Source organism: Lupinus angustifolius, chromosome LG02 (assembly GCF_001865875.1).
Source record: "Lupinus angustifolius cultivar Tanjil chromosome LG02, LupAngTanjil_v1.0, whole genome shotgun sequence".
Lineage (NCBI taxonomy): Eukaryota > Viridiplantae > Streptophyta > Magnoliopsida > Fabales > Fabaceae > Lupinus > Lupinus angustifolius.
In genome coordinates, this window is record NC_032010.1 from 13,490,461 (window position 1) to 13,508,601 (window position 18,141).

The 18,141-nt window shown below is 34.4% G+C and overlaps 1 protein-coding gene and 1 pseudogene across 1 annotated transcript; one reads left to right on the forward strand and one right to left on the reverse strand.

Annotated features, from left to right (window-relative positions):
* Positions 400 to 6,235, forward strand: LOC109336232 (uricase-2 isozyme 1-like). The gene is made up of 8 exons (XM_019572704.1): positions 400 to 669; positions 1,666 to 1,758; positions 2,024 to 2,099; positions 2,437 to 2,546; positions 3,630 to 3,721; positions 4,365 to 4,538; positions 5,048 to 5,138; positions 5,798 to 6,235. Exons 1-8 carry the CDS (start codon positions 460 to 462, stop codon positions 5,879 to 5,881), a joined length of 930 nt encoding a protein of 309 aa, XP_019428249.1. The 5' UTR covers positions 400 to 459; the 3' UTR covers positions 5,882 to 6,235.
* Positions 6,492 to 14,749, reverse strand: LOC109327085 (annotated as a pseudogene).

Below are 18,141 nucleotides of genomic sequence, written 5' to 3' on the forward strand. Positions count from 1 at the left end.
ACTTATGTCATTTATTTATATTTTGCGATTGTTAAATGATACTTTTAGATTGATATATGTTTTTTAATTTAGACTTTGAATATGTTAAAGACTTAAAGTTATTTATTTATGTTAATTTTGAATAGATTATAAATATGGATTATAAATTTGAGAATATACCTATTTGGAATTTTTTTGTTATAGGTTTATATATATATATATAAATATAAGTAGTATGTCCGGTTTAACAGAGATACAGTTTAATTACTGAACCACTAGTTGGTTGAATTACTGTACCACTGTACAAGTGAGCAATGCCCTGACCGGTTTGATAACCGGTACAGTTTTAACAAAAGTGTTTTATATGTATCTTCTCTAAAAAAAATGAAATAAATAAATATAACCTTGTGTAGAGCATAAATAAGCCACCTTTTCCCATTAAAAGAAAGAAGAAGAAAACATCTTTCATTATCATCATCAATGGCGAAGGAAGTAGTAGAAGGATTCAACTTCGAGCAGAGACACGGGAAAGATAAGGTAAGAGTGGCTCGCGTGTGGAAAAACAAACAAGATGGTCGTGACTACGTTGTCGAGTGGCGTGTCACCATTAACCTTCTTTCAGATTGCGTCAACTCCTATGTTCGTGATGATAACTCTGACATCGTTGCCACTGATACTATGAAGAACACTGTATGTAAACCACTCTTCTTTGTTTGTTTGTTGTTCCAGGTGGCTGCGCATAGCGCGGTAGCAAGGTTTTAAATCTGGGTCCAAGACCGCCATATTTAGATAGTCCCCTAAACTGCATCGCGATATAAAGCCTTGCCGAAGAAGTAAAACTTGAGTAACACAATATATATTTAAAATCATGAATCTATGAGTTTAACTGTTTTTACTTTTTACTGAATAGATCACTTTCTTTGTGCTTTTTACTTTTCACTTTTATGCTTGGGTGTTGAGTAAGTGAAACAAGATAAGGGAAGCTATGCAAGTACAACTTGTAAATCTTAATTCTTAATTCATAGTGTTTTTTTTATATGTTTTGGATTTTTTCTAAACTTTGAATCTGAATCTGTGTGCTTCTTAATTTGGATGTAAAATCAGTGGTATTTGATGTTTTGGACTTTTAAAAAGGATCAATAACATGGCTAGTGATTTGATTTCTGGTTCTGTTGTTTTTAAATCATGAAATTCTTGATCAGGAGAGTTCTTTGATCTACCTGTGATCTCTTCACTTGGATCCCTGATCCATTTACTGTTTTTGCTGTTTTCAATGATTCAGTCATATTTGCCGAATCTCGTATTTTGTTATGCTACCTAGAGATTGATTAGCTCATAGTTAATGGTATCTTGCTAAATTTGGTTATTCACGACAAGGATAACCAATTTACAACAACATCCAAGCCTTTATCCTACCAGGTGAGGTCAGTTACATATGGATCGAACAATGTCATAATGCTCTATCATAGATCATGTTTATTGACAAACATTAATCTAAGTCTTTCTTAATTATATCGCCTATGATTTTTTGGTCTCCTTCTTCCTCTAGGAATTGGACTAGCCTCCGATTTGGAAAAGCAAAATCATTTTATTATATGCGCTTGTCTCTGATCAGTGGCTTGTAATACTTCATCATAACTTTCGTAAGTTCTGTGCATTTTGAGTTTTAATGTGATATGTAATTAGGTATATGCAAAAGCAAAGGAGTGCTTAGAAATACTTTCTGTGGAGGACTTTGCTATTAAACTTGCTAAGCACTTCACATCATTTTACAAGCAGGTTGGTGACACAATCTAATATCAATTTTGAGTTTATTCACACTTCTGTATTCCTTTATTGCTTTGCATTTAAATTAAAAGCAGAGATTGCTGGATTTTCACAAATTGGAAATGTGTTCTTTTATTTTTTTACTGTGAATTTTGCTTCATCTTTTCCTGCTATACATTTTCGGATTTTCCTTTGACCAATCTTTTATCTAGATTATTGTATTCCTTATAATAATTTTTGCCTTTACTTGATAAAAAAATTATTTCACTTTTTGTAGGTTACTACTGCTATTGTGAGTATTGTGGAAAAACCATGGGAGCGTATTAATGTGGATGGTCAACCTCATGAACATGGTTAGTGAAATTAGTATATCCTGTCCAATTTGTTTGTTTTATACGGTACTTGTTGACTGTAGTATTGCACTCTCCGTAGAAGGGTCTTTTTTGGTTACGGCTGGAGTTGATTTCTTTTGTTCCAACTCGCATTCCACTTCTTGAATTCGGTTTATTTTTTCATTGATACTATTGATCCGAGTTCACTTTTCTGTTTAGTTAGATAGATTGACCTGATTGCTGATGCCATTGTTCCTACTTTCTTCCTCTCAAAATAGTTACCTATGCAGAAGTTTCCGTTACAAATTGCATTTTGTTTCTTTAAAGCCCTCAAGTCTGTCAGTTTTATTTGTATAAGGTTTCAAGCTTGGATCTGAGAAGCATAAAGCTGAGGCAATAGTACAAAAATCTGGTGCATTACAGTTGACTTCTGGAATTGAAGGATTGTCATTGTTGAAGACAACTAAGGTAAGCTTGCTATGTAGAAACTTATGTTTTGATTTTCATGTAATGTTTCCGACGTCTGTTACACAAAATTTCTCAAAACATGAGGTGTTTGTTGGTGCAAGTACCAGTGTTATTAAGTTGAGTGTTGTCAATTCTTAGGTCCTCCATTTCTCCACACTCCACAGGACCAGAAAAGGCGATAGATGCATAAAATGTATGATTAACACATGATATATGTGTGTGTGTGTTTTTACAACCATAAGATATATTTAAAAAAAATTATAATTTAACATTAATAAGTTGTAACAATCCAACATTAGAATTGATGGTTTTAGATATGGCAGAAGATGGGTCCAGGATATAGATTGCCCTTTATAACAAAATTGTGACTATATGAAGGATAATAAATAATGTAGATTCTAGTTAATAATCATTGTTTCGGTGCTAGAAGAATTATAAGGATTTTAAAAAAATTAATTGAATACTCAGAATGATTTTTTTAAAGAGAAAAAATGGGTATTACTACAAAACTAGAGCAAGGGGCATAATAAACAAACAAAATGCCTATGCACCTTAAAACAAGATGGTCCAGTTCCAAAGCTGCGACATACAGTGATAATCACTATTAGGTGCTTGGCATGTCTTCCCTACTTGTAGTTTTTGGTGTTGAAATTTTCTTGCTTTGTCATAAAAGGTTGAAGCGGATCAGTCCTGTTTTTTCCATAGTTCTGTATCATCATGGTCGATATGAACTAATTCAGATGGTAGACAGAGTAACTGTTTGGGCATGGGATTTTGTTCAGTTTTCATGAGTATTGGGTTGATACCAGACTTTTATTAGAGATTGGTTTCTGAAATCTGTTTCCATTTTCGTCTCAGTGATGCTGAGTTTTTGTCACAGGATTTGTTAGACCTTTGAAGTGTGCTATATATGTCTGTTTGTTCTCCATCCTCTTCCCTGAAGAAATATGAGTTACTAATTGATAGAAAAGATTATTTCTCACATCAGAAAGTTATTATAGTTTCAGAGAGCTTAATGAGTGCTTAGAAAATACAAGCTTTGATTTATGTGCTAATTTTTTAATTTGGATTTGTTGTATGCAGTCTGGTTTCGAGGGTTTTATAAGAGATAAGTACACTGTTCTTCCTGAAACACGTGAGAGGATGCTTGCAACAGAAGTAACTGCATCATGGAGGTAAAAAGTTTTGTTTTAGTACTTTTTTCCTTGGTTGGCGATGTTTTTCTTGGGCCCGTGATCTGAACTGGATGACGAACTGTAAGACTCCGGATTTGAGGTCTTCAAAGGGCTTCGGTTTGTCACTCCAGATGCCTTCTAGGCTCCGGACAACCAATAGGATTATCCTAAGAAGATAAACCATAATTTAACCTAATCCCGAGAGAGTAAAGGAGATATCATCGAAAAGGAAGAGACTTAAGGAGCAAGAAATCCTAATATTTGTACCGTCTCTTAAGCGGTATATATAAGAGGTCCTAGAAGCTCACTTGACACAAATATCAAGACGTAAACAAAATGATTGATGCAATCTCTCCAACTTGAGGATACATAGGACCAAAGTTTTATCCATAATTAAAGGTCGGGAGAAAAAACCCTATAGTTGAAACCATTTAAAAAGTCTTAGATTAGCTAGTCCTCAAAGTTAAATTATGAGCAATACTATTACAAATTTCTAGAAACATTTCTTGTCTCATTATTCATAAGAAAAAATAGTTTACATTGAATCATCCAAGAAAAAATTGAAGCCCAAGATGTACTCTCTCTGATCATTATACTGGTGTTTTCTTTAAAGAGGATAATACTAAATTGAATGGGGTTGTAGGTATTCATATGAATCTCTACATAGTGTCCCTCAGAAGCCGCTTTACTTTTCTGAGAAGCACCTTGATGTAAAGAAAGTTCTGGTTGACACTTTTTTTGGCCCTCCAAATGTGGGAGTCTACAGCCCTTCTGTTCAAAGCACTCTCTACCAGATGGCTAAGGCCACACTGAACAGGTCTCTGTCTTACTATCTCTCTCTGTATGCAAATCCATCTGTTTCTATTCTCTTTCTCTCACATTCTCATATGGTTATTATATAAAAAAGTGGGAGCCCAGTGTTGAGGCTCCGACTTAGTGGGCTTGGGGAGGGTAGGCATACACTGCCTTACCCTACAGGCAGAGATCCTGTTTCAAGGATTTAAATTGGTGAGTCAGTATGCAACGTTGCACCAACCGGTGACCTCATATGGTTATTATATGATGTCACTAATTTAATATGAGAAAAAAATGTAAGCATTGTTAGTGTAAGAGTTTTTTAGAGTGTATGAGTTTAAGAGTTTTTTACACTGTCAGTGTATTATTCATCAGTGTAAGAGTTTACTTTGAATAAAAGTAATACACACAAATGGTGGATTATATATTGACCGTGTATAAAACTCTACACATAGACACTATATATATTACACTCATTTAATACTTGTAATTATCATGTTGGTAATGACAATTTAACATTTTATGTTTCAGATTCCCTGAAATATCATATGTCCAACTAAAGATGCCAAATATTCATTTCTTACCTGTCAATATCTCTAGCAAGGAAGGTCAAATTGTAAAGGTATGATTCATTTCCCTGAAAAGCTTGCGGAAGTAAATGGAATGGAACACATTATATATCATGAACAGAATTTATAGCTATTGGCATTTTCATTTTCATTTTCCTTGGTGAAGGTTGAGCAACCTCAGTTGTGAATCAAATGTTACCTATGAGTATGGGTGGTCTTTAATGATACTACATTTACCTCCGAGATTGTTGAGATAATTAGAAGACTGTTTAGATAATTAAGTTGAGCTGCCATGATAAAGGTCATTCTGTCATTAAGTTGAGCTTGAACCGAACAGATTTTTATCGAGTTAGTAGAACTCGGCTCTGCTCATGTCCACTTTTTTTGGGAATGAAAGGGTTATCGAATGTTGTGCTGCTTATAGGCCCAGTGGACCAAAAGAACGCATAAAAGAGAAGCGCAAAATGCACTTTAGAGGAGTCACACCCAATATACAAGAAGTGAAATGAATGAAACATGTAAACTTAAATTAGTTAACCTCCACCTTTCAAATGATAAACCTGATTGAACCCATTTTCTACATTTTCCTTCTACATACACTAGTTTTCAACTTGTCACCATGACATTAGTACCTTAGTTCTGCCCTGAAACTTTTGATTTTCGCCTTCTTTAATATCATGAATCTGTTAAATAATACTGATGCTTTATTCAGTTTGAGGATGATGTGTATTTACCAACGGACGAGCCACATGGGTCGATTGAAGCTAGCTTGAGCCGATTTAGCTCAAAGATGTAAAAGCTACTGAAATATACAGCTTATCCTTTCTGCTCAATTGGAAGTGCAGCTTATGCATGTAACATGGCAAATGCCCATGTAACAAGCAACCTTCAGCTATCATGGCATTAGCATATGTTGTAATAAATTATTTTGCACATCAAAACAGTTGCTAGTTTGAATGGCAATAAATTGTATTGCATATCAAAAGTGTTGCTAGTATGAATGGCAATAAATTCTTTTGCATTTAGTAATAGAATGAAGCTATTGATACTATCAATTATCCATTTACACAACTGTTTGTGGTAAAATTTGCTTTCAAATGTTTTTGACAATGATGTTCACCACTAAACACAAATCAATTAATTATTTCAAGTGTTATGGAGCCCTACATTGTTAACGTTTGTTGTGGTGTTTTAAATTGCGTTATAGATAGATTGTGTTTACTGCAATTGTGAGATAATGTGTCAAAATTACTGTGGTGGTCGTGATGCCATTAGGAGACTATGAAATTGTAATATTTAGGTTGAAATTATAGTCATGGAGTACAATTTAAAATAATAGAACGTGAGACAAAGTGACTTTCAACATTTATTACATCTTTAGAATAAAACATAATTTTGCCATTTACTTATTTACAATCAATAGTACATTTCATTTTATAAATATATTCATTTTTCCTTGCGAAAAACAAAGGATCCTTTATTAAACTGCTCATTCCAACTCAGAAAAAGTTACTACAAGTGTCAAAAACAACTTTAGCTAGCTGTTTTGACTTTTGAGATAATCTCTTTGACTTCAGAACCAACACCAAGAAAGAACATCCAGGTTTCTTGCTTGTCTTCTCTCTTTCAGGAAGTAGTTCTTCCCTTTTCTAATTCCTGATCAGCAGAGAAGGACAATACTTGCAATCTCCTTAACAATTTCTTTATGTTGTGAAACCTTGTTCTCCAAGGCATCACCGAAAATCTTGAGATTATCTTCACTAAGTTCCTTAAACATTTGAGTGAAATCTAAGCCATTCACTTCCTCACTTGAAGAAGCTATGTTGGGGATAGAGTTGGGATTTGAAAATATATATGCTTTAGGCCTTTAGGGACATTTCTATCTTGCATGAACATTATCAATTTTCCTTCATGGGAACCATCACTAATAGTTTCAGTGTATAACTCATAATATTCTTTTGGTACTTCATACTTGTTTTACTTCAGAAATGATTGGCCAATTTAGATGGCTCAAATGCAAGCTAGAATTTCTCTCATCTGAAGATACAGAAGTAGAGGATGAAGGAGATGACCAAACAGGAAAAAATTTGTTTCTCAATATTGGAAGCATGTCCATGCACTGAACTGCAAAAGGAGTTCCATTTCTTGCAGATATCCCCATGCATACGGATACGTGTGTCAGATACAATATGTATCCAATACATCGACACACATTTTCTCTCTCTAAAATATAGGATATGATACGTTCAAGGATACATGTATAAAATATAATAAAATTGTAAGTGTAAATCAAAATATCTAAAAAATACTCAAAGTAAAAAATATAATGGAAATTGAAAATCATTATTCTCCAAAATTCCAAGTACCAAAACTAGAAAATATAGTAGAATAATTCATAAAATTGTTTATTGTCTAGCCCTAGAAACAGAAATAATATCAATTACATTCCTCCTTGACGACAATGTTGTGGATCAGAGAGTCGGTATGGTAGACCAGCTATCGGATGGTCAATGCGGTGTGACGATATGTTGTTATGAGTCTTTGTGGCTTTTAAATAAGTTGTGTTTATTGAAAACAAATCTATTTTTTCATATTTTATTGAAAATGAACCTATATTATCCTATATTTTATTGAAAACGAATATGATAAGTATTTTGATATTTATTTTATTTTTTAATTTTTGGATACTCTACGGATACATATCCTTAACGAATACGTATTTTAGAGCACAAGAGTGTTCAACGGATCCGTGTTTTAGAGCATATATTCACAAGCCTTGATTTTTTCTGCTTCAGAAGGAAAATTAAAGAAACATTACTATCATTTTTTTGTTTGCACACATATATATATATATATATATATATATATATAGTAATATTTATATATCAACAATTTAAATATTTATATACAATCAATGTATCACCCACCATTTAGTTTTATTTAAGACTGAATGATAAGGGATAGATATATCATTTTGAACTAGATATTGATAAGATAAAAACTTGATCTCCATTATGTCATTTCTATATTGCTTGTAATTTTGGGGCCATGTTGGGAAGCTAGTAGTACACTCTTTCTTGTTGATATATACTCCTAGGAATGAGCGATCTCTCAGCAGGTTAGGTGCTTTCTCACTTTGGCTCTATCTTCAAAAGATTCATCCCTGAATATTACCTTGCTTCCATTCACTTACTGTATTCAAAAACCTAATTTCACATTTTATTCATCCATGAAAATTTAATAATTCAAATCTATTTATTAATTTAAATCACATAAATCATTAGACTTTCATAGAATAATAAGAATAATAATAAATCACATAATCTTTTTTTTAACTTATTACAGGAGTAAGTGGATCCCTTCTCATAATAATAATAATAATAATAATAAGAAATAAAACAGGGATTGACTGTCCCTTGATTTCCTGTCCTAATGTCTCAGACCAATCGGTATTTACCAACAAATGAAAAATAATACTTCAATTTAATTTTATTCCATAAAAATAATTCACTAAATCTACATGTGGGTGAGATAAGATTGGGGACACTGAATTGGGAGGTGATCCCCAATATACAAAAACAAAAAATTACTTGTTAAGTTTTAAACTAAAGTCTATAGTTTTTTAAATGAGCCCACGAATTGACCAGAAGATAAAGATGAGGACACACTATATAACTACCACCAAGAACTTGAGGCTTAGTGCTATGATCCTAAGGAGGATTCCTAGAAGAAGATTGTTGTGAACAAACTTCAATTATAACAGCTTGTTCAAGTTCAACCTTGCTTTTAACAAGGGTGCTAGAGAAACCAGCTTCTCTCATGACCTTACTAACACTAGCTAGGGTCATCCAAGATAGATAATATAAGCAGCTTCACTCAATTTTCAAGGCCAGAATAGGTTGCTGCTGACTCTCAATACTTCCACCACCACACCTTTGGTAAGCCTGAGTCCTTTTGAAAGCTACAAGCAAGGCATCGGAAAGTGAGAGAGTAGTGGAGTATTAGGACTCAAAAGATGGTTTGATGTTGGCACTGGCAAACGGTTAAGGGAAACATTGAAGCCAGTGTTTCAAATTGTAGACCGCATCATATGATGCAGCCACAATATTGCGGTTGTGGTGACCGCCAGAACTGTAATTGCAGTGTGATACAAAATTGTGAAAATGAACACCTCCCATGGTTGTGCAATGAACGAATCACAGAGAATGCAAAGAAAAGGAAAGAACAAGAAATAATAGTAATTGAAGCAAGAGAGAAGAAGAATTTATCAATAACCTATTGGACCTTTTATTAATCTTTAATCACTGATAGCAGTTTGTAGTTTGAATATATTCCACACCAAATAAAAGCAAAGAATCTTTCTTTAAATAGGAAAACAGAGGAAAGGAACTGATAACAACATTAATTGTTTTTCCCGCCAGTGACTCTTTCTTCATTGTTTGAGTTTTCTGTTTAGGTGAGACTGAGTTGGGCTTGAAGTGGGCCAGTGTTTGTGTCCAACAGTCCCCCGCAAGCTTGCAAGTAAAATTTAGCATGCCAAGCTTGGAAATGAAGGAATGAAATGGTGCTGGTGAGAAGGGTTTAGTTAGAATGTCGGCAAGTTGAGAGGATGATGCAATAGGGAGGAGATGCAGGGTGCCATTTTGGACACGTTCCCTCACAATGTGGCAGTCTATGTCTATGTGTTTGATGCGCTCGTGGAAGACAGGGTTTTCTACTATATGAAGGGCTGAGTTGTTGTCACAATACAAGCTAATTGGAGATGGGTGAGGGATCCCTAAGTCACGAAAGAGGAACAATAACCATTGGGCTTCACAAGAAGCCATTGTCATGGCTCTATATTCGGCTTCAGTTGAAGATTTTGAGACTGTTTTTTTTACTCTTCCAAGAGATTAAAGATGTTCCAAGGATAAAGCACCACCTACTAACTGACTTTCTTGTATCCAAACATGCTCCCCAATCTGAATCAGAAGCTTTTCAATGTGGTTGTGTTCTGAGTTGGGAACAGAAGACCAAGAGCAGGGGAGGATTTCAGATATTTGAGTACTTTGATTGCTGCTAGTTGATGTTGGTTTGTAGGACAAGAATTAAATTGACTGAGATGGCTAGCCGCAGAGCTTATATCTAGTCTAGAATTAGTTAAGTAAAGCAATTTTTCTACTATGCGATAAGAACTTGAATCTTGTAAAGGAGAGCTAGAATTGGAGTGGAGCTTGGTGTTGTATTCCATTGGAGTTGAGGATGGTTTGGCAGCAAGCATACCTATTTCACAGAGGAGATCTAAGACATATTTTTGTTGATATAGAGCAATTACCTTTGGAGGATCTGGCAATTTCCATACCAAGGAAATACTTTAATTGCCTAGGTCCTTAATGCTAAATTTTGTGTTAAGAATGTGTTTAGTAGATTGAATTTCAATGAGATCATATAGGGAATGATCATAGTGTCTTTTATGGAATCCATGGTGAATCAAGACTTTGGTGAGTTTGTCATGCCATTGTCTACTGGCTTATTTGAGGCCATAGATAGACTTGTGTATTTTACAAACCAAGGAAGGATTAGGGACAGTAAGGCCATGACAGATTCTCATATATACTTCTTCATTTAGGTCACCATGTAAGAATGTTGTGTTTACATTCAATTGATGTAAGTGCCAATTATGAATGGCAGCAAGGGACAAGAGAACTCTAATGGTAGTCATTTTGACTAGAAGACTGAAAGTGTCAAGATAATCTATGCCTTCTTTTTTTGTGAACCCCTTTGCCACTAATTTAGCTTTGTATATATCTATGGAGCCACCAGGTTTATGTTTGAGCTTAAAGATCCATTTGCAGCCAATGGCTCTTTTGTGCTCTGGAAGAGTAGTAACAATCCATGTATTGTTGTTTTGCAGTGAAGTGAGTTCAGAGATAATAGCTTATTTCCAACAATCATGAAGGATAACCTCTTTGTAGGAATATGGTGTTTCAGTTGAAGATATGTCCAAGGAGTAGTGTTTTTGGGTCGGTGATATGGATTGGTAACTAATAAAGTTGGATATAGGATGTCTGATGTGTGGAGCAGTGGATGGTGTAGAACTATTAGTTAGGCTGCAATGGTAATCTTTCAAGTAGGAAGGTGGTTTAGAGATTCTAGATGAGTGTCTGATTGAAGGTTCAGTGGTGGTAGGTGAAAGAGGTAAGGAATCATTGCTTGTTGGGTTAATAGGTGGGTGATGGAAATTGTCAGCTGAGAACACAATGTTTGAAGGATCAAGATTAGTGTAAGGGAAAAGATTGTCAATGTTGTAGGCTGGCAAAATAGCCCCATCTTGTTCGTTTGTTGGAATGTTGGTCTGATTGACATGAAATGGGTTAAGATGTTCAAAGAAGGCTACATTCATAAAGAGAAATATTTGTCTTGTGTGGAAATCAAGAAGTAGAAAGCCTTTTGTACCCTGTCTAAATCCTAGGAAGACACATTTTCTTGATCTTGGGTCAAGTTTGTGTCTCTTGGCAGTGAGTGTGGAAGCATAACACAGGCAACCAAAGATTCTAAGAGAGGTGAGGTCGGGTTTGGATTTGTATATGGTCTCAAAAGGTGACTTATTTATAAGATACCTAGTAGGTTGCCTGTTAATAAGGTGGATAGAGTGAGCAATGGCATAATTCCAGAAACAGGTGGGAAGGTTGGATTGGAATATGAGGGATCTATCCACAACTAGGATATCCTGGTGTTTTCTCTCAGCAATCCTATTTTGCTAAGGGGACTCAATACAAGTGGTTTGGTGCTGAATCCCCTGCTGGTTATAGAAGTCAAGGATGAGGGATTCCTTTTCATTGTCACTTCTGAGGCATTTTATTTTGGCATTGAATTGGGTGTGCACAAGAAAAGCAAAGTTCTTAATGTGTTGATTGGTTTCAGCCTTAGTTCTCATGAAGAAAAGCCATGTGTACCTGGTCTGATCATCCACAATGGTCAAGAAATATCTCTGGCCATGTGTGGATGGAATTGATAGGGGAACCCATATATCCATATGGACAAGATCAAAGAGTTGTTTTGATACGGTTTTGCTATCAGGGTAAGGGAGTCTCTTTTGTTTGGCTAGATGACGAATTTCATACAGATCCATAGTTTTATTGCACTTTATAAAAGGAAAATTTGACTGCATTACAAGCATTTTATCATGAGATAAATGGCCTAACATACAGTGCCAAAGGTTTTTATCACTATAACTACAAAATGAATTAGTGAAATGAGTAAATTGAGCAGTGGAAATGGCCTGATCATGGTGTATCCTTGATGCTAGTTGCACCAATAATCGTCAAAGATTGTATGTCCTGAATGTCCTTGTGAGTGTTAGTAAAAATCAATTTGCATGATAAATTTGTAGTTAGTTTAGAAACAGGGATTAGATTGAACTGGAATGTAGATAGATATAGTACATCATTTAAGTTAAGTTGAGCAGAAAATACAATTGTACCAGAATAGTGTTCAATGACACTATCACCAGTTGGTAACTTGATTGAAATTGGCTCGATTTGTTTCAAAGTTTGAAAATTTGATAAGGAGCAACATACATGATATGTTGCTCCTGTATCAATGAGCCAACAATCAGGTTTCCCAATGGTGTCACAAATATTTAAAATGCATGTGTTGTTGATATCTTGATGCATAGGGGCAACAACTATCTGATTAGCATTGTGTTGAGAAGAAGAAGTAGAATGCTCTATGAGGGATACCAATGCCTTGTGTTGAGCATGAGTGAGTCCCAAGGTTCCACTTTCAATTGTTTCTTTAGGTAAGGATTCTGAGTTGTTTGTGGGTGAGATGATCATCTTCTTTTGATTCTTCTGAGACATGGCTATTAATGTTTGTTGAATTCGAAAAATAATTGGATGGAAAGCCATGTTTTATGTAGCATATGTCCACCGTGTGTCCTGTTTTGTGGCAGTATGAGCACACTTTGGTACCTCTGCCTACCTTAGAGGCATTTGGAGGTCTAAACTGATTCTGATTTCTTCCACCAATTTGGCCACGAAAACCTCTTCCTCTACCCCTTATCTTATTATCAAAGATATCACTTGAGACATGTCCTAACAATTTATTATCATCAGGTAGCACATTGATCTGTCTCTCTTGCTGCGTAAGAAGAGAGAAAGCTTTGTTCATTGTGAGGAGAGGTTCCCTTGGCATGATTTGGGACTTCACCACAAAATATTGGTCATTGAGGCCTCTAAAAAACGAAATGACATATTGATTATCTCTGTAGGTTTTAATAATGGGAATGAAGTTACAGCTACATCGGATTTCACAAGAACAAGAAGGGATGAGTGTGAAATTATTGAGTTGGTTCCCATAAACCCTTAATTTGGGTGTAATAGGCACCGATAGACAGATTACATTGTTTGATGGAGTGAATTTCTCCAATCAATTCAGAGATTCTAAACACATCTCCTTGGTAGAATCTCTCTTTAAGATCCCCCGAGATTTCTTTGGTTGTTTCCATCCACAAAATGCTTTGGAGGATTGTAGGATCAATGGATTGATTTAGCCAAGATACTACCAAGTTGTTGCACCTCTTCTGGTAAGGGTAGAGAGGATCGTTACCATGTGGTTTTGGCCGAGTTCCATCCATGAATTTAATCTTGTTCTTGGGGTCGAGGTCTATGTACAGGCTCTTGCCCACAAGTGATAGCTGTCTCCATTTAATCGAGTTGATACCAGGGGATGCTCCTGGATTCTCATTAACGTGAAGAAAGTAGGGACTTCCAGGATCCAAGACATGGTTTTGCAGTATGATTTGATTTGCCATCTGAGCAATTCTATCGATTTGAGTTGAAAGGTTGTTGAGGAGGAAAGATCAAGAAGAAGATTTTTGCACAAGAAGCAGAGGAGGTAGAGTGGAAGCGTGTCAGAGACACCTTCAATGAAGGTGCTCTAATACTAAGTGAAAGTGAACACCTCCCATAGTTGTGCAATAAACGAATCATAGAGAATGCAAAGAAAAGGAAAGAACAAGAAATAACAGTAATTGAAGCAAGAGATAAGGAAGAATTTATGAATAACCTCTTGGACCTTTTATTAATCTTTAATCACTAATAGCAGTTTATAATTTGAATATACTCAACACCAAATAAAAGCATATAAACTTTCTTCAAATAGGAAAACAAAAGAAAAAAAAAAGAGGAACGGAAATTGATAACAACATTAACTGTTTTTCCCCGTCAGTGACTCTTTCTTCATTGTTTGAGTTTTCTATTTGGTTGAGACTGAATTGGGCTTGAAGTGGGCCAGTGTTTGTGTCCAACAAGAATCACAGTGATGCGACCGCAATATGCCGTATCGCAACCGCATAGGACCGTATCAGGCCGCAATGCAACCACATCGGGTCGCATAAGACAACATTGATGTGAAAATTATGTTTTTACTCACAAAATAATTCACATCGCAATAACCACAATTGTAGTAGCCGCAATCGCAATTTAAAATTGAAGCAAAGCTCTAGAGCCTTGTATTGGAGAGGGTGAGAATGGCATTGAAGGCAAGCTCTTCTTAGAATTCCTGTTGAGGTTGCAAGCATAACGCTAGCAACATGAAGAGGAGTCACTTGGGCATGACCTCTTCTTGTTGCAACCTCTGGTGTAAGAGCCTGCAACTGAATGCTGCACATTCCTGCTATCATTTTCAGAATTTTTCTCTACCAGAATAATAGCTCAATGAGATGGCACCAAAAGTTAATGGAATTTTGGTTCAGTAAGGCTCATTTGGGTTGGAAGAAAAAATTTCTGCGCTATATTGCTAAGTAGTAGCTATAGATATATGATGTGAGTTTAATCCATTTCTCGTAAGTGAAGGAAATTTTGGCTTTGCATGTAATCCACTTTGCTTCTCTCCTTCCCTCTCTTTTTCTCTCTGATATATATGTAAATTTATGTGGATTACCAGAAGCTTCTTGGCCTCAAGATTTTCGGAACTATAAAATGTGTTGCAAACCAGCAAGCTTTAAACACAATGAATGGAATAACTGCTTTTGTTAAGAATAAGCTCAAAAACTTGATAATGGAAAGCCAGAAAAAAGTTGGTGAAAAAAGAGAAGTGGATAAAAGGACAGTCTTTTCTTTTCTGCCAATAACGAGGACTTAGAGGATGTCTGTGTTTGTTTGAATGGACAGAAAACAATGGTTAGTTCTTCTTTTGTCTAATCTCGAGGGGGGAAGGAATAATCTTTGAATGATTAATGGAATAATGATTCATAAACTCAAATATAGAAATGTTCTTGAAATAAAGTTTATCTCTTCTAATTAATTCCAAAAGTTTGCTTTATTGAACATTCTAATGAGTTTAAATGATGGTTTTCTTCTGGCTCTGATATACAGCTTGCATGTGAGAAATAAGCTGGCAAAATAGAAGAATGGTATAAAGTACATGGAAAATGGCTTTGGTGGAGACTTTAACTGTTAAAAAATATTTGGGGCGTGCCTACAACAAAGAAGAAGAAATGTAATGCTCTCCAAGGTGTGGAGATAGGCTTTAGGTTTAATTCGGTCCTACCAAACACTCTAGGAGATTGGACGCTACACTAAATGGAGAAACCTTGGTTTGATCTGAACACCCTGAACCAAATGTATAGATAATGGTAGTTCACATACTACTAGTCTCCTTAACTCTCTGTACATAAGTGAGAAAAGAATATGATTTGGACTTGAATAATAATACAAATTATGAATTTTGCTCTATTTCTTCATTACATGAGGGCGGTTCTATTTACATATCAACTCATGTCACTTGGTAAAAGCCAAAAACTATCACTTCTCATTTTAGTTTTCAGTTTAAAACGTTTGTTTAGACAAGATTTGAACCCTAAACCAAGACAACTAGATATAATTAATTACGCAATTATTGGGCTACACAACATTATGTTGTTTATCATACATTGTTATTTATCTTTGTTTGTTTTATAATTTTGAAATTCTCTATGTTGTGGAATTGAACCATTGCTTGACAAGTCATGAGTATCATTCATCCACAAATAAATTGATGGATAAGCTTTGAACCAAAATTTCATCAAAACAAATGTCTGAGACTTGCACATAAAATTTCCACACTATTGAATGATGTGATAGTATGACATAATTGGTAAGACATTGTGTCATGTGTCATTTTTTCATGAGAGCTTAAATAGAGTCAAGCCCAACTCTATAGCTATAGGTCTATTATAAGTAAAAGCTAACCCTTTCCATTTATGACCTTATGGTTTTCTAGTACTTTTAAATGGTGTGATGTATGGGTGAGTATGAGTTCTAACCTGAATCTGATTCTATACTCGAAACTAAACCGACCTTAAATATTAACCAAATCAGCTTATGAACCCAAACCAGACCTTAGACTCGATTAAATATAATATATATATCTTTTAGATAAAGTCTTCTGAATTTTATTTAGTATTATGGATATGTAAGTTGACATATGAAGTGACATGTATATATATGGTTAATCATGTATATATGATGAAAAAAGTAGAGAATCAATGATATTTTTGACCAAAGAGATTTCATTACTCTATACATAACTGAATAGAGACATATACAAACATGATGAATGATTAAACATGTTACGGGTCTGGGTCGGGTCATATTTGTCCCCTACTCGGCCCTAAATATTGATTGAGTCTAAATTTTAAACTCGAACCCAGTCCTAGACCCATGAGACCTGACCCTATTTTGGTATGATCATGATCGGGCCAAATCGGATGAACGGGAAGAGTCGGGTCATGCTCACCCCTAGTATGATGTACCTAAGCGTCCTATACTTGTAATCACTCTCATAGTATAGTTTGGACTATTGAATTCAATGCTTTGTGCTAATATAGTGTGAGTAGTGAAATTTTTGAAGTTTTTATTATGGAGAGGATTATCATATGTTCCCATGCATTAGTAATATGTGCATAAAGTGAACTCATTCATCATACATTCATTGAAGATATGGACTTCATCTTTTATAATCATTTTGACAAAACACATTTATAGATTTGTGATTTTTGACGTAATATGATAATCCTTATAGAGTCATTGTCATATTTCTTCAATTCAAAGTTAAAGCAGTACTGGTTTCTACTGCATAGGAGTATGCTGGCCCATTTTTTCAATTTATCAACAATCTCCAAAGATGTTTTGTGTTCCTATTGTGTTTTTATTGAACCTGAAAGTAAATATTGTTGTGGCAACCAAACAAGGTACAATTAAGTAGAGAATCTATTTTGAAACATAGCACTCACATATTATGGATTTAAATACCTAAAAGATTTGATTGACGTACAATTTGTTGTATTTTAAATCAAGTGTTGAAGCAATAGAAAATATAAAGCTTTTTGCTCTTAAAAAAAAGTATATTTGTAAGATGTGCTAAGATAATTTATCTCCAATATCAAACTTTTTTGTTTCCTAATTTCTAGTTTCCTATATAATTAATTGATAATTTAATTAACTGACAAAAACAAGAGCGACAAATTCATATATTTGTTTGATTAAGTCATCTATTTCATATTAACTTTTGGTTTTTACTTTTTACACATACTATAAAAAAAGATTTTTTTCAGTAATAATGACAATCAAAATAAAATTATATAACAAGATAAATGAATAATTTCTTGTAGACAATATAATGATTTATAATGAAAAAGAAATAACTAAGTTTTTTATATTTGATACAATCATTGGTGAATTTAAGTATATTAAATAAATGTACAATTTTCTTTAACATGTTTTATTATAAATCATTTTTATTTTTTTATTAGCAGTAAAACTTTGAAACAAATATGTGTTCTTCTACATAATAATTAAATAGATCTGCCAATGAGTATGAGTCAAGTTTGTATATACATAGTTATATACTTTTTATAACGTTGATCAACTATCACAATGTATATAATTATTGGTGTCATTCACTTTGGTTAAATGACTATCTTATACAATAAATTTGTAAGTCATTCTACTTCTTTGCTTTTTGTTGCCAATGCTATGAATCTGCAACTATGGTGGACTTATTAATGCAAGTTTTTTTCTTGGAACTCAAAGA

Excerpts from the sequence above, each read along its gene's own strand:
- LOC109336232 (XM_019572704.1), top strand. The coding sequence starts at position 460 with ATGGCGAAGGAAGTAGTAGAAGGATTCAACTTCGAGCAGAGACACGGG. Across the intron at positions 4,539-5,047 it reads GCTAAGGCCACACTGAACAG|ATTCCCTGAAATATCATATG; the intron begins GTCTCTGTCTTA and ends TTTATGTTTCAG. Across the intron at positions 5,139-5,797 it reads AGGAAGGTCAAATTGTAAAG|TTTGAGGATGATGTGTATTT; the intron begins GTATGATTCATT and ends TGCTTTATTCAG.